General features: G+C 33.1%; 4 protein-coding genes across 9 annotated transcripts in view; 3 read left to right on the top strand and 1 right to left on the bottom strand.

Moving 5' to 3' along the window:
* The window catches only part of LOC133178975 (coiled-coil domain-containing protein 180-like), a 30,729-nt gene extending 21,105 nt beyond the window's left edge, over positions 1–9,624 (top strand). For 3 of the 6 annotated variants that reach the window (XM_061313636.1, XM_061313640.1, XM_061313637.1), the window contains 12 exons: positions 958–1,017; positions 1,645–1,756; positions 2,426–2,484; positions 3,451–3,595; positions 4,173–4,208; positions 5,129–5,276; positions 6,665–6,809; positions 7,143–7,441; positions 7,696–7,807; positions 7,930–8,046; positions 8,135–8,262; positions 9,110–9,624. In XM_061313636.1, the coding sequence (XP_061169620.1) occupies positions 958–1,017; positions 1,645–1,756; positions 2,426–2,484; positions 3,451–3,595; positions 4,173–4,208; positions 5,129–5,276; positions 6,665–6,809; positions 7,143–7,441; positions 7,696–7,807; positions 7,930–8,046; positions 8,135–8,262; positions 9,110–9,238 (1,490 nt within the window). In that variant the 3' untranslated portion in view covers positions 9,239–9,624. Of the gene's footprint in view, positions 1–708; positions 742–957; positions 1,018–1,644; positions 1,757–2,425; positions 2,485–3,450; positions 3,596–4,172; positions 4,209–5,128; positions 5,277–6,664; positions 6,810–7,142; positions 7,442–7,695; positions 7,808–7,929; positions 8,047–8,134; positions 8,263–9,109 lie in introns of all 6 variants that reach the window. The other 3 variants (XM_061313638.1, XM_061313639.1, XM_061313641.1) reach the window with 3 other exon arrangements.
* Positions 9,625–11,362: 1,738 nt separating this feature from the next.
* Positions 11,363–15,330, bottom strand: LOC133178974 (peroxiredoxin-6-like). Its single transcript, XM_061313634.1, has 6 exons — positions 15,181–15,330; positions 14,113–14,269; positions 13,224–13,367; positions 12,928–13,001; positions 12,729–12,801; positions 11,363–12,512 (listed from the first exon to the last, which is right to left on the bottom strand). The coding sequence occupies exons 1-6, from the start codon at positions 15,264–15,266 to the stop codon at positions 12,381–12,383; spliced, it is 666 nt and encodes a 221-aa protein (XP_061169618.1). The 5' UTR covers positions 15,267–15,330; the 3' UTR covers positions 11,363–12,380.
* Positions 15,331–15,338: 8 nt separating this feature from the next.
* LOC133178973 (protein SGT1 homolog) lies at positions 15,339–16,961 on the top strand. Its single transcript, XM_061313633.1, has one exon. It carries the CDS (start codon positions 15,339–15,341, stop codon positions 16,443–16,445), a length of 1,107 nt encoding a protein of 368 aa, XP_061169617.1. The 3' UTR covers positions 16,446–16,961.
* A 390-nt stretch (positions 16,962–17,351) lies between these two features.
* On the top strand, positions 17,352–23,984 carry LOC133179374 (estradiol 17-beta-dehydrogenase 8-like). Its single transcript, XM_061314145.1, has 8 exons — positions 17,352–17,443; positions 17,661–17,783; positions 19,893–20,080; positions 20,357–20,449; positions 21,774–21,859; positions 22,121–22,248; positions 22,552–22,626; positions 22,791–23,984. Exons 1-8 carry the CDS (start codon positions 17,413–17,415, stop codon positions 22,805–22,807), a joined length of 741 nt encoding a protein of 246 aa, XP_061170129.1. The 5' UTR covers positions 17,352–17,412; the 3' UTR covers positions 22,808–23,984.
* The last annotated feature ends 1,159 nt before the right edge of the window (positions 23,985–25,143 follow it).

The raw sequence follows: 25,143 nt of genomic DNA, 5'->3' as shown, positions 1-25,143 counted from the left end.
ATCCCCCTTCCCAGTGTATCTTTTTAACCTTTGAGAATTATTTGTGATTAATTCTTGATGTTCATTTGTATCTTGATCATACAAGATCTCATGTCTTTTACTGAATTTTGAAATACATTTCCAAAAACTTTCTTTGCCATGGTGAAAAATGATGAATTTTGTATTATAGTTCATCTCGTTCATCTCACCTATTGTAATAAATTGGTAATTTGTGGCACTGATGAGTTGTAATCATTTTCACAAAAGTTAACTCATTCTTACTGGATAATGGTCTGACAATATATTCATTCACTCATGAAGATCCAGTATAAGTGATCTATGTAAATTAATGGTTCAAAGGATCTAATTCTAATTAGATTATCATGCTCATCATAAACTTTGAAAAGAATTAACTGCGACATTGCATCGATCTACATTCATCTTGCACTTAATCATCATTTCTAAACTTGTATATTATAGACAATTTTTCACTGTTGTACAGTATGTATTGGTTTTCTTTTTAATCTTCAGATTTTGGTAAATTCTCAGTCCACGGTGACATTTATTTGCGTACATGTTTGTATAATAATTTTGAACTAGAAATGATCTGATCATTGAATTTTAAATCAAATAACAAAACAAACACAAAAAAGAGAAGAAGAGAAAAAGGAACAATCCTAATTATGTATGTGTACATGTGCTATAACTTGTGAGGCAATTTGATTTCAGACAGGAAATCTACTAGGCTGAGCAGTGAACAGGGTAATTTGAGTGTATATATATGTGTCTTTAGTTTGTCCTTTAATATGTCCTGTGTGATTCAAAATAAGTACCAGCTGTTACTAAAAATTTGTTTTTCAGAAGTTATCTAAATATTTATTCCACACTAAGACATTGTATAGTATTTTGAGAATGTGCAGTGTACATGTACCTTTTTGTGAGACAAATTAATCGTATCATAAATGTTTTGATTTGTAGCATCGAAGACATCATTCTTCCATGCCAGGTCTTTTGTTCAAGTGCATTTTGTTGATTCAGGTCACTGTAACACCACGTTTTGTTATTTGTTTTCTGAGTTTTTGCTCTTTGAATTTGAATTCTGTTTGATTATCTGTTTATATTTGGAATGACTTCAAATTTTGTTCATTTTTACACTGTAAATTCAAGATAAAATAAGTATAGGTGGTCTGGGGAATTACTACTCTTTTTTGTCTTTCTATCCATCCAGGGGTTTAAACTTAATTGACAATTTTCTCTTTCTAGTAACTTATAGAGTTAGGAAAGATAATTGTACGTAAGTGGGTGTATGATGCGTAGCATGTAACTTCCAAGTATGTCAAGTCAAGGTCAAAGTTAAACTTAAAGGTCAAGGATCAAATACCGGTATATTTATCCACAGAAAGTATTCACTGCCATGGCAGTGTTTTCACAAAAACATCCTTTCCAACATGAAACATTTACAAGGTATTCATTTTCATTAAACAGTGAGTGAAATATTTTGATACATTTGTACAAGTATACAAGTAGATACTGTAGTAATTACTATTTCATGACAATTTTAATCATTTTTGTAAATGTTAGTCAAAAAAAGCAGATCAGATGCTGAAGATTTGTACAATGTGAGAGATATATGTTGCCTGATTTCTGGTTGTCTTATGTTTGTAGGGGCAAGGGTTGGCTTCACCCAGTCAACAGATGTCCAGCCCACCCCAATCAGCAAGATGGGCAAGCAGCCCCAGGAAGATCCCTCAGTCAATGTCATTAAAAGTATTCTGAGGTATGGACTAGCAATATAATTATCCTGCTGTTATTTTGTTTTAGGTCTTTTGTATTTACATGTATATATGTTTAATTTAATAAATTCAAGCAATTTTTTTTATTTTCAATCAATGCCCATAATATTTTGGGGTCATTCTCCAAGATTTATATATTAGTTGAGTATTTTTTTTTAGTTTAAACCACTTTTTTGTCACATTTATTTCTATCATTTTTTAATTAAATAGAAAAAAGAAAAGGTAAGAATTGAAAAATGTTGTTATTGAACACATTTTGATGCAAAGCAATGTTCAGTCTGACAGAAATCGGTGATATACAGGATTTATAGGGGGTTTTCTACACTTTCTGTTCACTAGATAAATATATGTTTCTGAATGTTGTATTTGGATGTTGAATCTTTCAGCTTTTGCCTTCTGTATATACATCTTGCAATGCTGGTGGTTATTATTTTTTTTTATATGTATTCAGATATTTGGATTCCTATATCTTTACTTTGTAGACAATTTAGAGGAAAGGAAAATAAAATCATCTTAGGCACTTTTATAAAATTTGTATAATTTATTACTTACTGTGTTTGTCTGTGAAGTATGAAATGCTTCATGTACATGTATTTTCAACCTCTCTTTTTTCAATAGTACCGTAATATAATTTTGTGTTCTTTAATATTCAGAGCCCAGAAAAGCAAAATGAGATTCGGGATGGATGCTGATTTGGATGGAGAATTATCTGGTAGGGTCCAATATATTCTATTAATGGTAGTCTCTGAATATCAGTGTAAATGCACATGAAGTAAAACTTCATAAGATCTTGATTCTTTATACAATTATTCTAAAAACTTCATAAGATCTTGATTCTTTATACAATTATTCTAAAGAATTTTAATGGTTTATTGCGTAATGAAAATGTGACAGAAACAGATTGGGTCTCTTGAGCTGGAAATTGAACCCAGAATGTCTTGTTATTGGGTGATCAAAAAGATAACCAAATAGTTTCCAGCAATAATGAAAGATGGGTATGATTTTATCTACTGTAAAAATACATAAATTAGCACACTCTAAATTAAGCAGTCTTTCCATCAACTGATAAGTGTAATCATTAATTCCTAAGTAACTATAAGCCCTACCTCGACCAAACTTCCATGGATGATGCATTTAGGCATGCACACTACCACACTCTTTGAATGCTTTTAAGATGAGTGTACAAGGTAAAGTCTTTGGAGCAATATCATTTGCAAGTAACTATAAGTCCTAAGTGGACCAACCTTGCATAATGAAAGGGATATACATTACCAGACTTGCTTCAGATGATGGGTCTGACCTACATTTTCCAGAAAAATAAACCGTTCAGTTTAGAGCTGGTCCATTCCCAAGTAATTGTAAGCCCTATTGTGACTGAACTTGCATTGATGATGCATGTTACTAGGGATGTATACTACCAGATACACTTTGGAAGCTGGATCTGACCTACTTTTACAGGGTACAGTTAAAGTTTTTGGAGCAGGTCTATTTTTTAGTATCTATAGATCGTACTTGTACCAAACTTGTGTAAATGTTGTATCTAGGGATGTACATTACCAGAACATTTGTTTGGTGTTAGACTCAGTCAATTGTAGATAACATTGGTTGAGGTGAGTTATTTTTGATTACCTATGTGTAAATTTTATATGCAACTATATTCTGACTTTTGTCCTTGTAGGAATGCCACATCATGAGTCCAGAGAAAAACTGAAATCTTCTATGTCCACCACTACACCCTCAGAAAAATCCAAACAGACTTCTAAAGGGAAAGGTTCTCACAGCACAGGTGGAACAGAAAACTCTCCTAAAAGAGTTCAGTCTGGGTTAGTACATGTACAGGTGTTTTTTTATTGTTACAGTGGAAAATGCAAGATGTCTTCCATGAAGATTTTTTTAACTGTCATATCATTTCCTAAAAACTACTGATTTGACCAATGTTTTCTTGTAATTTTTCCCCCTTTGCATCATTTGTTTTATTTTAATTTTCCATTTTTTTTAATATGTGTGTTTAAATTTAGAATTCTCTCATTTTTCATATAAGTTAATGAAAATTGATTATATAACCTTACGTTCTCACCTCAGTATGTCTGTTTTATTTCAACTAGAAGCTAGTATTTATTAATAAATATGTTTTTAAATTAGAGTTAATACATACATGTACATGTAAAGGTATTTTTTAAAAAAATAATAATTTGCCAGTCTTTTTTCATTGGAATGCTGCTAATTATCATTTTATTAACTATATGATGTGAGAAATTATCAAAAATTAAGGTTTTCAAAACTGTACATTTAAAAATGTAAAAAGAAAAAGAACAAAAAAGTTTGGGCCATATTTATTATATTAAATTAAAATGACAGACAATTAGCCTTGTGATAAATATACTGCTATATGTTGTACAGTATGGAGACCCCCCATGGAACATCATCCATGCCACGGTACAGTATTGTCTCCCTTGAATTCCCACTTGTTTGATTGATACTTATCTTTCATTTCTATCATTGAGAGCTTTACAGTGTTTCTAATTTTAGTTTATTTTACATGATTTTGTCCTTTCAAGGATATATATAGATAATGTGGTGTTGCTATACAAGAAAATGCTTCTTATCAGGACCTATACAGGTCTGGTGTGTTGCTTCAAAATGGACAAAAAAAAATCTTAATATTGACTGTAATCATACTATATTAAACAGGATGCTTGTGTTATTTTATATATATAATTTGGATAATACTTTAACATTTTTGAAATCTAATTTCTTATTTGATCATTAAATTGTAAACACTGATTAAATAATTTTTTAGACAGGAGTGCACAAATTGAATTTTAAAAAGTGAACAACTTAAAAGAATTTCATACATGGTTACATTTCATCACTTTCTTTCTTCATTGAACAAAGCACATTATCTTGAGTGCAGTTTATGAAATGCATCTGGATTTGCATGAATTGCACCAGTACAAACAGTTTATTATTATGCATGAATAGATTAAACTTAAGACTCTACAAATACTATAGATCTAATAATATGGGAGATGGCTATTTTCAGTAACTTTTAGATGAAAACATAACAGTTGTAGAAGTCTACTCCTGGGAAAATGGAAAAAATTTAACAGCTACTTACAATATTATCAACTTAAAGAAAAGACTGCATATAATATTAACACATTCACACAATAGAGCCATTTTGAATTTGCATAAAAGTAATAATACTTTAAATTAATGTTATTAAGAAGATGAATTCACCATTATATAAATGAACATAGAAAATAAGATAATGAACAACATTAGAACCACTAATATTATATGCTAGATGAAATCATATTTATTTTTATATGTATAAATTGTTGCTTGTTTGACAGACTGAGGCGTAATAGTAAGTCGACCAAGTTTGACAGGAAGTACCTGGTGTTTGGTGAGAAGGAGGAGGAAGGGGAGGAGAATCATATACTGGGGATCATCAAGAAAACCCTACGAGAGGCCCTGGATGGTCTACTGACAAATGCAGAGGTCAAATATTTATAGCAATTAGTTAATAGTAGGGATGTCAATTTTATTCGGACAGCTTAGTCGAATAGTCGGAGGCTTTAGTCGAACGATAGTCGAATATTCATTGAAATTTAAATTAATGTTTCATGTCATTTTACTATTTGTCTTTTATAGACTAGTTGTACAATATTTATACTATGCTATCAACATTATACAACGAATCTCTGAATTGTAAACATTTACGTTGTACAATAAATACATCTACATGTATCCACTGTATTTGATTTCAAATATAATATTTACTTCACATTTTATCTAAATGCAGAATATCAAACACTGGCATTTGTCCTTTTTTTTCATAAGGCTGGTACATGTACCCGTTACTTGAAGTCATTTGTATGTGTTTTGTTAGTGATCTATAGCTATGACTGGTAAACAATTAAAGCGTGTCTCTTATAAAAACAGAAAGAGCTTGCGATAAATTTTAATTATGAGATTTTGTGCAAACAATCAATACAATCTTAAAATGACTGTATGATATTAATATCAGAAAGAAACACCATTTAATTACGCTAACTGTCCTCCAGTTAACATGTATTTACAATTTTGTAAAAGCTGTTTAATTATTCTTTATGAATATTGCATTACGTCAAATCTTATGGAATTGCAGGTTGAAACTTTATTATATAAATCAAAACCAAACAATTTTTGAATGCCCTCTCCATTTACAACAATAAGAGGTAGACATTCCTTGATAATCATGTTTGTGTTAGCAACATTTTCCTTTCTGGCTCTGCTTTTTTGTCATTTTTGCGGAGAAGTTACTAGGAAAGTTTTACTTTTAAGACTATATGTTTGACGGATTCGGCATACGATACATAATATTTGATGTTCCACTGCAGAATACAAGTTCAGTTTCACAGAAAATTGATAACTTACTTTTCACTGTTTTTCCATCCTAACATCATATAAAGTATGCCCAAAACTGTAGATTTTGGAGGCATGTTTGATCTGTAAATAAATGAAATGGACGGATCCAAGTTAATTACCTTGAATTTAAAATTACTATTAGCTAACACATTTTTAACGAATAACCGACTAAAGAAATTTTAGTCGATAGTCGGTATGACCGAACGATAGTCGAGTACTCGAATATTCGTTGACATCCCTAGTTAATAGCTTTATTTGTTTCATAGTTTCTATATTGCCCGAGCTTTAAAGAATTTTATAAAAAGTCTGCAAAACCTCAAATCTACCATATTATGTGATTTTATTTTTTAAAAAAAATGAATGCATTCATGACTGAAAGGAATTCAATTACTTTTTTTGTAATGATTGTAGATTTTTTTCATTGAACATTTGTCGCATTACTGGATTTTTTCATGAATGTGAATTCATTGTTGATATAGATGTACTATAGATCTAAAGGGAATCGCCCCGTGACTCGGCCCCAGGCCCTGCAGGAGACATTTGAGGCCTGTGCTGATGTCATAGTACAGAAGTTACAGTCTTATTACACTCAGTCAGATGAATATCACAACCAGTGTCTACAAGGTACGTACATGTAACACCTCATATCACTGCTGTGTTGTCAGTATTGCAGGGAAGTAACTCTTCTCAGGGTGCAAAAGTTCACTTTGAATTGAGCAATTGTATTATGTACATGTACTTTAATTCTAAAAAGTTGGAGATTATTGTAGATATTTTTGTCAAGTTTGAATGGATGCCTCTATTTACAGAGGGTTAACAAACTCTGCATCATGTCATTGCATTGATGAATTCTTGCATCCTGAAATTAATTTTACTTTGGTAGGTGTAGCAATACATATGTTATGATATACACATAAACATGTAAAGTGTACTGAAAAATTTGTTTTTGGACTTCAGAATTTAGGAATCAGCTGACCCAGCTGGAGCGTTCAGTGGCCCATGTTCCTGGTCTCCTTATCAAAGACATCCTCAAAGAAGAGCTGCAGAAGTCTGTAGCAGAGAGGAAGAGGATGACGGATGAGTTTTCTCACAAACTGGTGGAGCTGGAGCAGCATCAACAAGAGCATTCCCATCTTCTACGACCCACCCTGGGGCACCCCCATGCTGAAGATTCCCTTAAGGCCCTTTGTGAGAAAGAGGAGGGGAGGCATAAGGATTACGTGGCTGCTGTAGAGAAACACACCAAGGACCTACAGGTTTGTTCTATTCATTAGCAGCCATGTTTTTTAGGAATTTGTTAAGTAGAGCATTCTTTTGTACTTTTACACTTATGTAAAATGATGAACTTTCCAAGTTTAAACCACAAAATGTCAAAATTGGAGTAAAACAGACTAACAATAAGTTTTATTTGTGTTATTTTAAAGTAGGTTTTTCATTATTATTATTTTTTTTTTTTTTTTACATAGGAAGATTGTTTTGAAATTATACAGTTTCACTGTTTTTGTTATAGAATTCAGCTTTGTCCCATGCCCAGACCTTTATAGATATGCTGGCCAGAACTTCAGAGCATCAGTTACTGCAGTACGATAACTTACTGGTTGTTGATGATGTCATCAAAGGACGTAAGCATTAAAAATTCTACAAAGACATACCTGGTTATTTCGTTGATTATGATGTAGCGATCTTGTGAAATTTTTTCCTTTGTAGTCTATAAAATCTTAAAAGTTACCTCTTAAATAAACAGGTGTTGATCCAACAAGGTATCCAACCAGTGAATTAATCAGAAGGAAGAATGCTGGACTTCCATTGGAGGATGATGAGGATAAAGGGGCCCTACCGAGGGGCAAAAATACCTGGCAAGGTTGGTAGCTGCAGTGAACTTTATAGTTAATCTTATTAAAAAAAATTCCATTAATGAAATGAAATTGATGTTTTAATGTTTGCTGTAGGTATCGCTAGTAATGAGCTGGTGATTGGAGAATCTCCCAGCAAGGTCACCTTAACAGCCTCAGTAACTACTGCCAAAACAACTCTTGGTCATAGTGCTACCACTACAGCCAGGGACACTGCATATCAGGTAATTATAAAATGCTGGCATCATGTTTACTTTGCTTCATCAAACGGACATTAAGTGGTATATCATACTTTAAATCAATCCAACCTGTCATTTTTTGGAGTTGAGTCAAAACTTAGCAGAATATGGATACATTCCCCAACCTCTTTTTTGTGAAAAATGTAAAGGCTCTTGAAAATTTCCTATGTTTTCCCCTGTCTTGTCCAACAGTATCATCTGACCATTTTCCATTTTTATCACTTCTTTGGCTTGTGCATATACGTCTAGCAGTATGTATAAAATGCTCAAAATCTGTTTCTCTATATTATACAATGATAAATAGGGGATTTTCAATGTTTGTAGTTTGATATGGATTTGATTTTACAAGTGGGACAGGAATTTTTGAATATTTTCATGAGTGCGAAGCATGAGTGAAAATATAAAAAAAAAATCCTGTCTCACGAGTGAAATAAATTCCATATCCATCTACAAAACACTGAATTTTCTGTTTATTACATTTTCTTTGATTTTCCCTTTGCCTCTGTCTTTTTTTAACGCAGTGCCATAGGCTGTGACGTCATTGTTGAGACGTCATAGGTTAGCAGTAGTAAGATTGAAAATACTGTAACATGGATTTTAGCAACATATTTGGGAAGAAATTGGCAAGTTTCGGTCTCTATCAAGATGGTAGTATCTCTATCTTATTACAGACCAGAAATTACTTTTTACTCGCTTTGATATCCTTTTACATTGTGACAGAATATCATTTTGGTGTCCTTTCACAGTGTGAGAGAATATCACTTTTATTCAATAAATAAATCACAGTATTTCACTGTTGAAAATGTAAAATATTTTCTATTCAATGACACAGGATTATAAAGCAGAATTTGAGAAGACTCTGAAATGGATTGACAGTGAGAAACAGAAACAGATGCAGGCCGAGCAGAGATGGGTGGATAGCTGGAACACTTCAGTGGAGAAAGTCAAACAGCTCTACTGATCCTCTTATCCACACTGGGACATATAAAACTAAGTTTATGTGAATAGTGAAATAACTACATGTTAAAAATATGTAAAAGAAAAAATATTGTGAATAAGGTCGCCCATTCCAGGAAACATTAAATTAAAAAACAGATGTTAGAGTTTTCTCCCTTTAAATTTGGATTGTGATATGTTTTAAATATTGTTTATTTATTTGCACTCTGTATGGTTTGTATGTGTAAATACATAAATGTGCATTTACTAGGAGAGTCTATTTACATGTTTTATTTATATGCCAACATTCCCCTACTGGCTGTAACCGTCCATGCAGTTGATATTTTTGTCTGTCAACTCTGTGATATTTGTAATATCTTTTTATTGATGAAATAAATGCAGTTTACTGATTTTGTAATGGCTTGATTCATGATCTCTAGATAGCTTCTCTGTGTAGCAAATGCAGCAAATGCAGAACTGCCCTATAGAGGGACATTGATGCAAATATAACTGTGTTTGGAATTAGGCATTTTACTAGATGGAAAAATGGGTACTGGTATTTGTGCAAATGCTTGTACTTTACAAGTATGTCATTAAAAATAGCAAATTTCCAACAAAAGTGTAGTTAGGGGGATAAAATTTAAGTATTACATGTATTTATCAAACATGATTGAATTATATCATTCTTGTTTAATAATACTATTGCATGTGATCAAATCTGGATTCATTAATGATAGTCTTGCTTATTCCTGCATTTAGACCAAATGCTCAACTCTTAACAGGTATCACTGGCATTTAACCACATAAATCAGTTTATTTCTTTTTCTTGTGAACATTGTTAACTTGTTATATCACCCTAGCAAAAAAAATAAGATGTGTTTGGAAAAACTGATCCCCCCCCCCCCATTACAGCTTTGGCCAAGGTTAAAAATTCTCACATGCTCCAAGGTCAAGAAGTCAAAAATGTTGGTATTCAAGGAAAGTTCTTGCTACAAAGAATAAATGTGTGAAATATGAAAGCCCTGGCCCAACCATTCAAAAATTAAGGCCAAGGTTAAAGTTTTTCAAAAGTAGGTCAAACACGAAGATCAAAGTCTAGAGGTCTCAAATGTTGGCATCCAAGGGGAGATCTTGTCACAAGAAATATACATGTGAAAGCCCTACCATCAGTGGTTCAAAAATTATGGTCAAGGTTAAAGTTTTTCAAAAGTAGGCCAAATTCAAAGGTCAAGAGGTCAAAAATGTACATATCCAAGGAAAAGTCTTGTCACAAAGAATACATGTGAATTAGTGTGAAAGCCCTAGCACCATCGAATCTGTTCCAAAGTTATGGCTAAGGTTAAATTTTGTAAAATTTTGCAAAATAGGGTCAATTCCTAGGTCAAGGTCAAATATCTTAGTACCCAAAGAAAAGTCTTCTCACAAGGAATACACATGAAATGTGAAAGCCCTAACTCCAACCAATCATTATTAGCAAGACAAATAGACAGATAACAGAACCGAAAACTCTATGCCCCCAAATCTTTGATAATGAGGGCATAGAAGACATGCCAATAGTAGAGTGTTTTTGATATTTTGAATGTACTTGAAATAGCACAAATATTCTTTGTGCCAATTAATGTTGCCATTTGTTGAAGCAAACATCTCCCTACACATACATGTATTAAGCATAAATGATTGAAATATGCAGGTGGCCAGTTGGGATCTTTTTTTTCATCTTTGTTCATTGTAGGTTGTAAATTGAACATTTACAGCTTCTTTTCTAAAACTTCTAACTAATTTCGATATGTAACAGGAGGGGAGAAAATGATATTGACCTGATCAGGCCTCAGGGTAAAGGATTCAATTCCAGGCTCCTTGAACTCTAGACGTGCTCTAGCTAGCTATCTGGCCACTACTGAACGCACCTGCCTAACCGTCCTGCCTTGTATTCCTTCCAACTTAAATGTCTTCTTCCCTGAAGACACCATCCAGGTTCTTCCCTGGCACTTGCAGGTCATTACCCAAAGGGGTAATGATAGTCTTACATGTACCGGTATACGGTATGTTTAAAATTCATTGTATTTCGAAATATGTTTTAAAATGCAAGTTTATATCTTCATGACCTCTTTTCACAAAATGAAACATTTCTTAAAAGAAAAACAATAGCACAAATGATTAATGTTTAATAACCACATTGTTATTTTCAAATAACTACCAATAAACAAGTCTTAAATAGAGGATTTTGAGCCACAACCTTGGAATGTTATAGTCAATAACAACAAGGAAAAGAAAATTTCAAACAAATGAATAAAATAGACACATTGTAATATTGGTACATCTATGCTATAAAGAATGTAAAAATAATCTGGAACGCAATCTTGAAGCTATATTTAACACCCTGTACCAAAAGAGATATACATGTATATGTAGGAATAATGAATATAAAAGATTCAAAGACATTGCGTAAAAATAAAAACCAGTATAAATGTATATAATAAATACCCATGTGTATAATCAGAGTATATGTCTAGTAAAAAACAAAGATTGTAAACTGAGGAAAAATTGTTTGCAAAAAAACATCAAAAAGAAAATATAACATGCCAGCAATTTGATATCAATGATATTGCATCTGGGAAAAGAACTTTCGTAAGATTTTTGTTCTAAACACCTCGGTCAAAAACTAGGTACACATACTAACAATCAAAATAATGCCCAAAACAAGTTAAGAACCAAATAAATAGTAATCAAAAATAATAAATTGAGGAAAGAAGGCCCATAAGAAATAATAAAAGAATTACAGTTTCAATAAAAAATACAAATGAAAGGCTACTTCACCAATTCATGAACATACAGGCACTAGTTAATGCAGTTTGAATTCACTTTCATCTTTGTTACATGTACTCTAACAAAATAAATGTTCATAGCTGTTTGTTGCACCTTCTTGATAATCCTTTAACAATATTTAACAATAGTGAAATAAATTTCTACCTAAAACTTTGGCTATAAAATAAAGCTAATTTGTCTGGATTACTATTTACTGAGAAAGTTTTGGCAGTGTATAATCTGGAATCTGAGTTTAAAATAAAAATAAAGTTCATGAGTTTTTTTTCTTAATCTAAATTTCTTTATAATGTTGGAGTAAGATGCCTTTAAATGTACACTGCACAAATTAATGGTGGATCTTTTTACTCTGGTTGTGGAGTATATCGCAGATAAGATTTCCCAGAAGGCACCTGCTTGATATCCACTCCCTTCGGAAACACTTTTTCAATTCCTTCTTGTGGGATAGACGGTAGGACCATACACTTTCCTCCCAGCTGTAACAAATTTCATTTTTTAAATTCATCAGTCGACTTTTTGTTACACTTAATGACAAGTTCATGTATCAGTATTCAAAGTATATATTTGCACAAAAAATAAACAAGTCTTATATGTAACCTAAACAGATTTCTTAAATGGGATCACTTTAAAAGACTGTTTCTTATCTTTAAATGTTCTAAATAAAATGCTTGTTTTGTTATAAAATTACTCACTGTCCATCCTTCAGGTGTTGCCACTTTTTTGTTCATTGTTAGCTGTAGAGAGTCAATGCATCGTAATAGTTCTCTACAAATAAATACATTAGAGTAGTGTAATAAATGAAACCAGGCTAAGAGACCAACTACGAAAGAAAACACAGTCTGTAGCATTTAGAACTTTTAGGACCAGCTAGAGATACAAATGAAACCTTACGCAAAGTTTCTCCCTGTTGTTGCCGGGTAATGCATGGACAGTTTAAGCTTCTTGTCTGGACCAATCACAAACACCTGTCAAATTCAAAAGTTACACTAGAAAAAGATGAAAATTTCAAACTGTCAAGTATAGTATTTTTCTTTTTTCACTGCCATATCCATAAATGCTGTAATCTCTTTGTAGCACAGATTTTTAAAAAGGTAATATTCCATATATCAAATATTCATATGCACAGTCACTAAGAACAGTAATATAAAAATCTTGTTTATCAAAAAAAAACTGCACAGTATACTCACAGCCCTGCAGGTGAGGGGAATGCCTGCTTTATCCTTTTCCTCTGGGTCCACCATTCCAAGACTAACCGCTAGGTCCCTCCCCTTGTCAGAGATGATGGGAAAAGGAAACTTGTCTTTCGGTTGGTTGACAAATTGCATGATATCCTGTACAGAAATCATAGAGATATTTTAAATCTCCATGAATATTGAAAAATTGATCCAATTCTATTGCTACTGAACAGTTTATGTCAAAACAAATTTTAAGTTAACTTGTTTAAGATGCATGAAGTAAGGCATTAGTCTAGGAACATGCATGATTAGAATCGTCATATCTGAGTGTCAAAGGCATACATGTATATGCAAAAGATCAAGCTGGAAATGTCAGACACATTAAAGTGTTCTTTTCAAGACATATGAAATTTATTGCACCTTTAATTTTTTTCTAAAGAAAAGAAGGAAAATGCAAAAGCCAAAACACAAAGATGAATACCTGTACAAGGTGGGCATGAAATATATGTAGTAAAACATGCAAGCTTATAATGATGTACCAGGAAGGCTTGATTTAAAAAATGCTTCATTATAAGCGTAATTTATCATATGCATTAGGTTCACAATATATTTCAAAGTCAAGAGGAATGAAAATCACTTTGCTGTAAGGATCAATTCATTATTATAATAAGCCTGTTTGCTACATGCATATTTTACTGTATTAACGAAAGTAGGTCTGATCAATACTAAGGTAAGTTAGGTAACACACAAATAAGTAAAAACTTTTCGCAAGGCTCAGGATTTACTAAATTTGTTCTAGTAGTGATTGTAAATACTACTACCACATATTGCTCAACTTGTAATTGACACCCCCCATCCACCCCCCAACCCCCCAAAAAATATATAAAACTCAAAATTAGACCTGTGACCAGCCTTGGTGACTTGGTATATCATCACAAGAAAGTGCAATCATCTTTACTCCTCTCTTCTCAAACTCCGGGGTGAGCTGAACACATTTTCCAAGCTCTGTAGTACACACAGGTGTGTAGTCTGCAGGATGAGAGAACAGCACACACCATCTACAAGCCAGAAAAATTAAGTTCAGTAAATGATTGAATATCATACAAATTATTTAAGAATGCTCTTAAGATATAGAGGCAGGATTTGATTCACATAAAAACAAGAGATGTTTGTGAAATACTTAGGCCCCCGAATTAATTACAATTTTTCTAGGTCCAAGGGACATAACTCTGTCAAAAATTGCTCGATCATACCCAAAACATAACTTGACCTAGATATTTTTATGATAAATCTGTATACCAATTTTCATTTCAGTATGTGCAACCTTTGTGAAGAAAATTAATGAATGGAAACTGTTGATACAGGTCTGACAGACAGACAGATTGCCCAACTGACAGACAGCAGCAAAGCAATATGCCCTCCCTTCTTTGAAAGGGGGGGGGGGGCATAAATATTAGACAGGACAGATTATTACATGTAGAAATAAAAGAGTTAAAAAAGCACATATTGTACCTTCACTGGAAACAACACACTGCATGAGCATGCTCAGGTTCAATGAGGAGAGATTTAAATTATATCTTAATGATTTTGGCAATTTAATGCATATGACAGGTTGGAACCAATTGTCCAAATGGGATTATATAGACTGTTTCCAAGAATATTAATATTTACCAAAAGTTGTTGCTTTTTAAGTTTTTATATAGTCTTCATTAATTTGTGCTGTAAATTTTATATCCCATTTGGGGTAATATATATCCCAAACTGACTATAATATCCCATTTGGGCAATTGAATCCAACTAGTATACATGTTGTAAATTACAATCAGTGAACTCTAATTAGAATTTTTCCTTTAAAAAAAATATTTTACAATACCTTGTCTCAAAATCATAACCCACACCCCACCCACCCACACTCCTGGTCAATAAATGAGGAATTATTCCGTTTCCCACTGCAAATATAAACACCTACTTGTCTCCAATAAAATCATGAAATTTTATCTTTCCAATCGTGCTGTCAGCTTCAAAATCTGGGAAAACGTCTCCAAGATTTACCATTGTCAAGAGTTGTCTGCCCCTGAATAGAAGAATCCGGAAGATTTTGGATGGCTTTAAATTATACTTTTCAAAATGGATGCCAAAGAATGTTTCCAGAAAGCGAACGAAGAATTTATCAACGAAAACTTTGAAAAGGCTCTTGAACTTTACTCCACAGCCATCGAATTAGATGGAACTAACCCTGAGTATTACAATAATAGAGCCCAAACTAAGATCAACATCGGAAAATATGATGAGGCATTAACGGATACAAATACCGCATGTGAACTCGATCCAACGAATATGAAAGCATACGTCAGGAAAGGTATCGCATTATTTCACCTCGAAAAGTTCAAGGAAGCATATACAACGTTTCAAGCTGCTGAAATTCTTGGCCCTGAAGACAAGGTCTTGAAAACCTGGTTAAGGAAATGTGAAGCTGAGTTGGACATATCAGATAAAAATTCAGATAACGAGTTGGTCGAACCATTGGTTGGTGTTTCAAAAGGAAAGGATGAAAGTGTGAAGATTACAAAGGAACCAGCACCTCCAATATCAGCGCCAAGTCAACCTCCTCCAAAGCCAATTGCACCAAAGACACGCTATGATTGGTATCAGACCCAAACAAATGTTGTTGTCAACGTGATGCTGAAAAACGTGAAAAAGGAAGAATGCACAGTAGATATTCAACCAAAATCTTTAAGTGTTACTGTAAAGTTACCTGGAGGAGATGAATGTAATTTAAAACTTCATTTGGCCCATGATATAATTCCGGAAAAATCTTTTAGCAAAGTTATGTCGACAAAAATTGAGATAAAACTTCGGAAATCAGAAGAGAGACAGTGGGCAAAATTAGAAAATGATGGTCAAAAAGATACTGTTAAGCAGTTTAACCCTCAAGGTACTGAGCCAGTTGTCAGTAAATATCCCACTTCCAGCCATTATACTAGAAACTGGGATAAGTTGGTAACTGAAATCAAAGAAGAAGAAAAAGAAGAAAAATTGGAAGGAGATGCTGCCCTCAATAACTTGTTTCAGAAGATATATGCTGATGCCAATGATGACACAAAGAAAGCTATGATGAAATCATTTTATGAATCAGGTGGAACCGTTCTCAGTACAAATTGGAATGAAGTTGGCAAACAAAAAGTAGAAGTGAAACCACCAGATGGAATGGAGCACAAAAAATGGGAAATTTAAGACAGATAGACAGATTCTATACAAAGCTTTGAAATCTTTTTCCACCCACTAAAACAGGACTATTAATTCTTATGTATTTAAATTGCATTCACTTAATGCTTTTAAAGCTAGTACAAGTGATCATGATATAAACAATTTTATGTAAACAGGCATCAGCTTCTGCATTCTTTAAAAATTGTAAATAAGGAAATCTGGATATTAATTTTGAATAAATTTAATTATGATTCCAGATTCATGTGTGCTGTCATATGATGCTAATTAAAAAAGTAGAAAACTCAATATAAATTATTCATCATTGACAACATATTCAGATGCTGCATGTACTCGGAAATATAAAGGCACAGGTGTAGAACTAGAAAAGCCTCATTCTATTTGCACTTTCACACATTTTTGTACAATATAATGCAAAACAAATTGCTCCATTAAAAAAATGTATGTACCAGGGTAATCATTTTGTTCATTTAATAATATAAAGCTTTTCATCACATATCCGTCCAAGATTGAGCATTTGTCATTTTATTGATCAATCATCTATGAAATAAAGTGTTTGAAGATTTTCAATATTTCTGATTCTTCAAGAAATAACAATTTCTATGATTTATTAATAAGAAAGGAAAGAGCTTTTAAGCATAAAGGAGAAAAGGACCCCATACGGGTAAGGAAATGATTTTAAAATTTTCATGCAGAAATGGGGAAAAATGTTTTTAGCATATGCATGTTGTATTTGTTTTGCACATTTCAATCTGCCACAATCATGACATTATCTGTATAACTTATAGTTAGTGCTGTTCAATTCTTACTTTTATCCTTTTTTCTACATCATTACACAAAATCTTCTATGTCCACTGAAAAGTTTAAAATGTTTTCGAATACGTTTATGTACGCATTATCACTATACATGTAATCTACTTTCATTTTCAATTTTGAATATTAGACGAACTTTGACCACAAAGTCAAGTGAGGCAACATGTTGACGGGTAGATTAGCAGTTGTAACAGGTACAGTGAATTTAACAAAATTGAACAGACCCTCACGAAACAGAAACAGTTTCATCTTCCAGTTAAATCAGTATCTTGCAGAATTGTGTCATTGAGTGTCAGCGTTACAAAAAATACACGCTTAATTGTAAATTTATACTTGTCTTATGCTAGCAAACGCTGTGTGAGACAATTGCGAATTTCATACACTAATCAGTAATCAATTATATAAACGCAGGTGCTGGGAGTGGTATCGGGCGTGCAGTATGCCGCGTCTTTGCATCAGAGGGAGCCACGATAATTGCAGCTGATACGAACGAAAAAGGAATGGAAGAAACTATGTCCATGATCAAAGACACAGGTGATATTTTGTTTTCATTAAAAGATTATAATCAGATCAAAATACCCCAGTATAAAGCTGTCATGAATAGATTGCTATTGATTTTATCGAAATAGTTCAATCATGATTTTTGAAAATCAATACATTACTGTAACACTTACAGATTTCGAGGGGGTGTGGCAGGTACACATACAATACACAAACCTGACATTGACTACTTGATATCAAAAATTCTTGAGACATTTGATTAATGAATACTAGTTACTTTTTTGATTGTCTCAGAATTTCTTTTCAAATTCCTTCACTTAAACCCTGGAAAGCACGTAGATGATTTAAGTGAGCTTTTCTGATCAAAATTTGTATGTATATCTGCAAGAATTGAAGTTAGGGGCGGGGGGGGGGGGGGGAGCAAAAAGTAGGCAGGAGGACTGGGGTTGCCTTGAGGCCCCCAGTGGGTCCAGGGTGAAGTCTTGGTGGGGGTGAAGCCCCTGGAAGCTCCTGGATTCTAGAGATTTTGTAGGATAAAAATGAGGTCTACAGAGTAGACATTTTTACATCTTCTAGACAAAACTATGATTTACGCTAACTTTGACAGTTTTAGGGTGGGGGCGCGCTCTGGATGCCCCCACCCCTTAACCCCCTCTCTTAAATCCAGCATTGATCTGTCATTATTGACTTTTTACAATTTCACTTTTTATCCAGAACTACAGGGCCATTTTCAACCAGTTTGGCACAGAGTATCCTTTAATAAACAATTTCATTTTTTTTTCAATGAAGGGCCACTCCTTCTTCCAAGGGGAGATAATTAAAAAAAAAGTAAAAATTGGAAATGGTCATTTAAAAATCTTCTCAAGAACCACTCAGTCGAAATAGATGAAACTTATGTGAAAGCTTCTTGACATAGTGTAGAGTTAAGTTTTTTTTTTTTTTTAAATCATGACCTCCAGGGTAGGAAGAGGCCACTATGGCAATAAAGTTTTACATGGGTATATATAGGAAAAATCTTTATAAATCCTCTTCTCAAGAACAACAAAGCTGTGATCAGTCATATTTATTTGGAAGCATCCTCAGGTAGTGTGTATTCAAGTTTGTTCAAATCAGGACCCCTGGGGCTTGGGTGTGGCCACAATGGGCAATTTAAGTTTTACATAGAAAAACATAGGAATTATCTTTAAAAAATTCTTTTTTGTCAAGAACAGCAAAGCCATGAGCAGTCATATTTATATGGAAGCATCACAGTATATATTCAATTTTGTTCAGTCATGACCCTTGGGGGTAGGATGGGGCCACATTGGGCATTCAAAGTTTTATATAGTAATATTTGTGAAAAATCTTTAAAAATGTTCACCTCAAGAACAGGAAAGCCATGATTAGTTATATTTATATGTAAGCATCCTCAGGTAGTTTTAAATCAAGTTTATTAAAATTGTGACTCCCAGAGGTAGGGTATGGCTACAATGGACAATGAAAGTTTTATATTCTTTGAATATATAGGAAAAAGAATCTATTGATGAGGAACAAAAAGGGCAATACAGTAAAACTCTGTTATAACGAAGTCACTGGACTTGTGAAATTACTTCACTATATCCGTAATTCTTTATATCCATATAAGGAATTCATAGAATTTTTATAACTTCGTTATATCCGTGATTTTGCAATATCCATGTTTGAACTAAATGAGTTTTACTGTAGTTACTCAGGTGAGCCATGTGGCCCATGGGCCTCTTGTTTCTTAAACTTATCATAATAATTTGCACAACAAAGTCTTTCTGACTAAATAACATTTTATATCTGCAACTTTTAAAATGTTTTAAATTAAAGAGCTTCCAGGGGCTTTGCTATCAGGACTCTTACCATGGCTTTGCTATCTGGACTCTTACCATGGCTTTGCTGTGGGCATACTGGAGGCTTAAAGGTGGACCCCAGATCCCGGTCTCTAAAGCAATTTTTACACACACACCAACTAAAATTCCATCTTCTGTCCCTATCACCAAAACTGCATATTTAAGAAATAAATACCTGGACAATTTTTTTTTTTATTTCTAAGACTAAATGGTCATTATAGAGTCTAGTATATATCCTGAAAGATCTGTGCATATTACCGTACTTTAATGTTTTAATTCTGATCAGGGGATCATCAGACATACCCATGTGATGTTTCAAACTCTGCCTCTGTCAATGATCTAGTAAGTAAAATAAAAGAGAGGTATTCATCAGCACCACATGTAGCTGTAAATTCTGCTGGCATTACTCGAGACAGGACAATGATGAAGCTCACAGAAGAGGACTTTGACAAAGTCATAGATGTCAATCTCAAGGTTAGTGGGAAAGTGTATTAATTGATAACATGTATTCAGGTTTCAGTCAGGTACATGTGTTTATTTTTTCAGAAATTGATGTATTCTTGGTCTGACTTACAAAGAATGGCTAAAATGTACCAAAGTCTTTTAAAGTTGTTTTTCTGTCCAGTCCTTACTATTATTAACCTTATTAAGGTTATCTTCTTTTGTAAGGAACTTGGTTGTTAAACAGAGGGGTTATCTTATTTTGCAGGGAACTTGGTTGTTAAACAGAGGGGTTATCTTATTTTGCAGGGAACTTGGTTGTTAAACAGAGCAGTGGGTAAGGCAATGTTGGCTGACAAGGTTCCTGGCTCCATCGTAAACATATCAAGTCTTGTGGGAAAGGTAAAATTAAAGCATCTGCCATTACTGTAATAGTAAACTTTATGAATCTTGATCTGTAGGATAGGTTCTTGCCAGGTACTGTGTTTGCCATATTCCAGTGTGTAGTGCACTCAGAAAATTGGGAAGGGGTAGTGCTGCTTATTAGATTTGCATGAAGTGTCTACAAGAGGAAGTTTACATTTTAAAACAGGGTAAGGTGTTCAGGGTAGTTAGAATAATTGAAAAATACCTTTTTTTAAGTGACAGATTTAACTTTTGCAGGATTCTTAAAAAGATATGTATTTGTCAAGGAATAAAAAGTCATTGGAGGGGCACTCATTCCTTTCATATTGAATGATAATAGGTGATTGACAGATTTTAGATTGGGGTAAATGTGGTAGTGGACTAGTGGGTTAACCCTTTAGCTTGATCAGTAGAACACTGGACTGGAATGCCAGAGGCCCAGTGGAGGCAAATCTGTTTCTGTTATGTGTTGCTCCCACATTGGGACCCAGTTCTATTCTGGTGGGTTAAAGATATTGCCTCCAGAACTTTGCCCCACAGGTGTTGCCAGTTTAAAGGAGATTTGAACATGTCTCTCTCTAGACACTAGGAACAATATGGTAGTGTATGATACATGGCTCCCTACTAGATAAACCCTTTAGTTTGACTGGTAGAGGACTGGACTGGCTTGCCAGAGGTCTGGGGTTCAAATCCAATGAGAAGCACAATCTTGTCTCTCTTACATGAATATTAAAAAGAAATGCAAACACATAATAAATAATACAGATATCTTGGTGATTTTATTTTATTGAATTACTGCTTTACAAGAAAAAAGCTAATGGTGATATATGGCACACTGCACATGACTAAGGTGAAAAAATTTATTAAAAAAAGGTGTAGTTTTTCCTGACGTAGGCACAATATCAAAAATATTAAAAGTAAAGAAATACATATAGACATCATTGTTTGCCAATTGTGAAACATAATATACCACCACTGGAGTTTTACCATATGGCCTAAATATTGGACTGAAGTATTGGTTAATTAGACATGCTTATTTCTGTTTGTGACTTATTCTGATTACTAGTGTCATTTTCATGTACATTTAGTTTCCCTTGGTCTTTATATTTGACCTTGAAATTGATAAATGATTATAGGCACTTACTTTTGTCTTTAGTAATCTATCATAACTATTGCATAAATATGTGTGTTAATGCATGAACTTTGCCGTAACCAGGTGCATATTAGTTATGATTTCAGTGAATTAGTACTATGCAATTTTGCTCTGTTGCATTTTCCCCCCAATAGTTATGATAATTAAAGTGTTACATGTGTAATTTAGACAGGAAATATTGGACAAACAAATTATGCTGCCTCAAAAGCTGGAGTCATAGGGCTTACAAAATCCATGGCCAAAGAAATGGGAAAGTAAGTATTTGGTCACAATTTTTAAAATGACAAGTTTTTTTTTTTTAACATATGAACAATGAGCCTTTACTGAACTGTTTTAGATAAGTCAACTAGCTATTAAAGATATGTCTATTACGGTGTTTGATATTCCCAAAAATGATTTTCTAAAAATGATTTTACTTTTGGATAAACATATTTATGTGCTTATTTATTAACAATAAAAGAAGTACACATTTTAATACAATGATTTTATACATGTATTTTGAATTCCATTTACAGGTTTAACATCAGAGTGAATGCTGTTTTACCTGGGTTTATTGAGACCCCTATGACAGATGTTGTCCCAGAACACCTGATGCAAATGACCAAATTGTTGATCCCACTTGGGCGCATTGGTAACCCAGAAGGTATAAAATAGACTCAACTGCAATCATACTGGGCTTTTTTAAAGTAGTTTATGTGAAATGCTCGACAAATAACTTTTGAAACTTGGACAAATTCATTTAAAGTACACATACTAGTAAGTAGGGAAAGTTTAGTATCTTTTGCCAGATTTACTTCAAAATTTTGATGGCCTGCAAGACAATATAGTACATGTATGTTGAATGTATGCTGTGAGATCCATAACCCAGTGTGGTTATTAAGTATCACATGACTGGTAACTTTAACTTCTGTGACTTAATTTCTTAACAATGAGCTTTCTTTTGTAGAAATAGCAAATACTTGTGCCTTTCTAGCATCAGACAAGAGCAGCTATATAACTGGTGCCACAATTGAAGTTACAGGTATGAATTAAAAATGACCACTGCTGAAGTATACCAGAATTTTCTGCCATAATTTTCAACATACCTTAAAAGATTATACCTGTATTTAAATTTTATTATAGCTTCTTATTCATGTAATGAAAATGATTCTGTCGCTCCTGATAGAATTTTATTTTTACTTGTAGGTGGTCTATTCATGTAATGAGCAGTAAGAACAATTTTGTAACTAAATATGTTTAGGTCTGTGATATGAAAAAAACAGTTTGCCAAAATTAGATTCAGGTGCATAGCAACACAGTGATACAAGTCTTTTTGTGACAGTGTGTATAGGGTACATGTTAATTGATTGCTATTCAGACAGGGGTGGTCTGGAGCAGGAAAAGTTCTGCATGAAGATGACTTTGTAGAGTTTGCAGCAGTTGACTTTTAGTCAAGCTGGGGGTGGTCTTGTACTGGGATGGTGCTATATGAAGTAGGAATCTTTATCTCTGCCAGAAATTTTATGGAGGAATATGGATTTGAATCCTTTCTGGCAGGCTTCTTTGTAACTGTGAAGAGAGAAAATATGAGAAATTTTTATTTGACATACAATGTACATGAATATAGTACAAAAGTTTATAGATTAATGAGGCAAAGCCAAGCCTTCCATGGGCTTGGATAACCTGATATATTTCTGTATTGAATAACCTGATATATTTCTGTAGACTGTCTGTAGCAAACCTAATAAGTGTTTTATTTTGTTGAGGACCAACAACATTTAACAAACCTCCCAAGATCAGGTACAATCAAGCAATTTTCTCCTCTGTGCAAATTTCACTGTTCATCTTGTTGTTTACTGATTACTTCACTGAAAAGGGGTGCTACTTTAAATGTAGTCACAGCATTGGTAAATCTGTTAGGACATACTAAATTTATCAGTTTCTTTTACAAGTGAAAAGAGCTCTGGCATGTTTTTTTTCTTTAAATTTGGATAACATAACATCATTTTATCTGCCATGTTGCAGTTCAACTTTTTCTACTCAGTGTCCAAAGAAATATTGACAGCAGGCACGTAACATCCATTACCCAACGACAAAGAGTCATTCTAGTCTGAGGCAAAACGAATTTAATTATAAAAGCACAAGTTCTGTATGTACTGGTAGTTGAAACTTGTATTTGTTATGACATATCATGTACCGATGAGCCCAATTTTTCCATCATAGAAACATTATGTCAAACTTTCTTGTATAAAATGACATAAAATTACATGTAAATTAATGATTTGTTAAAATAGATCAATCTGTATCATTCAATAATTACATTTCAAGTTTAAAATGAATATTATTCCATGTGTGCATACTTTCAGATTTTTAAAAAATCTTCATAAAAAATACAGCTGAAGAGGAGATGTTTTCCGATTTCATCTTTGAAAAAATATACATGTATTATAATCATTGTTTTGTCATTTTTGTTAAATTTTCAAATCATAAATTTTTATAACAAAACACAATATTAATTGTTTTTTTTTAATTCTTTGTTGTAATGGTTGACATTCAACAATTTAAGATTATTGAAACCACTTTGTCAGTTTGTCTCAATCTGAACATACCTGTATGCAGTTCAAAGATAGAAAAAAAACTTACCAGTATTAAAGTACTAGCTGCCCTGCAGGGGCCTGGGGCCCGTTTTACAAAAGAACTTATGACTAAGATCAACATATAATTCCACTTATTACTTTCTATGGAACATTTATTTGAAAATCGTTTTAATAGTTTTAAAAAGAATTTAGAAAGATACCTTTATGCCATCAATTTTAAATAGAATAATTAATTTGGAAAAATTTTACAATTGACTAAAGTATTTGGTCTTAGTCGTAAGTTCTTTTGTAAAATGGGCCCCTGTTTTACAAAAGAACTTACAACTAGGACAAAAAACTTCAGTTGATTTTTAAATCTTGCAATATATGATTCTGATAAAATATGCATGTATTAATATTCTGAATTCTTTCTAAAAAAAAAAAAAAAAAAAAAAAAAAAGAATAAAACTATTTTTAAATTAATGTAAAAAAGAAAATTATTCCCAAAATTATAATTTGGTCTTAATCATATTAAGTTCTTTTGTAAATTTAGGGCCCAGGTGTTTGCTGAAGTGAACCAGTTTGTTATGTGGTCAAAGTTACTACACCTGTTCTGTTCTTGACTAGCAGATATGACCTTGACCCAAACCTACCTGGTTCATGATTACGAAAACAATATTTTGTCTTCGGAGATTCAGTTATGATTATTGTATCTTAAACATAGAGGGAAAAAGAAACATTTCTCTTCTGAATGTCAGTACACCTATACCACCTTGTGTAAAAAACAGAATGGCCTTTGCTACAGCACAATCATAGACCATAGCAGAAACGGCATTTGTTTGATGTTCATGCTCTTAGAAAGAATTCTGCTAAATGACAGGTCTTGCTCTAAATCCTAGTTTACTCTGGCTATCATTTCTTTATACCACATACAGCCATTACATGTATTACCAGTCTTGGTTATTTATTGACTTGCTTTCCAT

This window comes from Saccostrea echinata, unplaced genomic scaffold, assembly GCF_033153115.1.
Source record: "Saccostrea echinata isolate AGI-Se365-2 ecotype Australia unplaced genomic scaffold, CSIRO_AGI_Sech_v1 ptg000004l, whole genome shotgun sequence".
Lineage (NCBI taxonomy): Eukaryota > Metazoa > Mollusca > Bivalvia > Ostreida > Ostreidae > Saccostrea > Saccostrea echinata.
The sequence above is the reverse complement of the archived record's forward strand: the minus strand, read 5'-3'. Positions and strand labels throughout refer to the sequence as shown.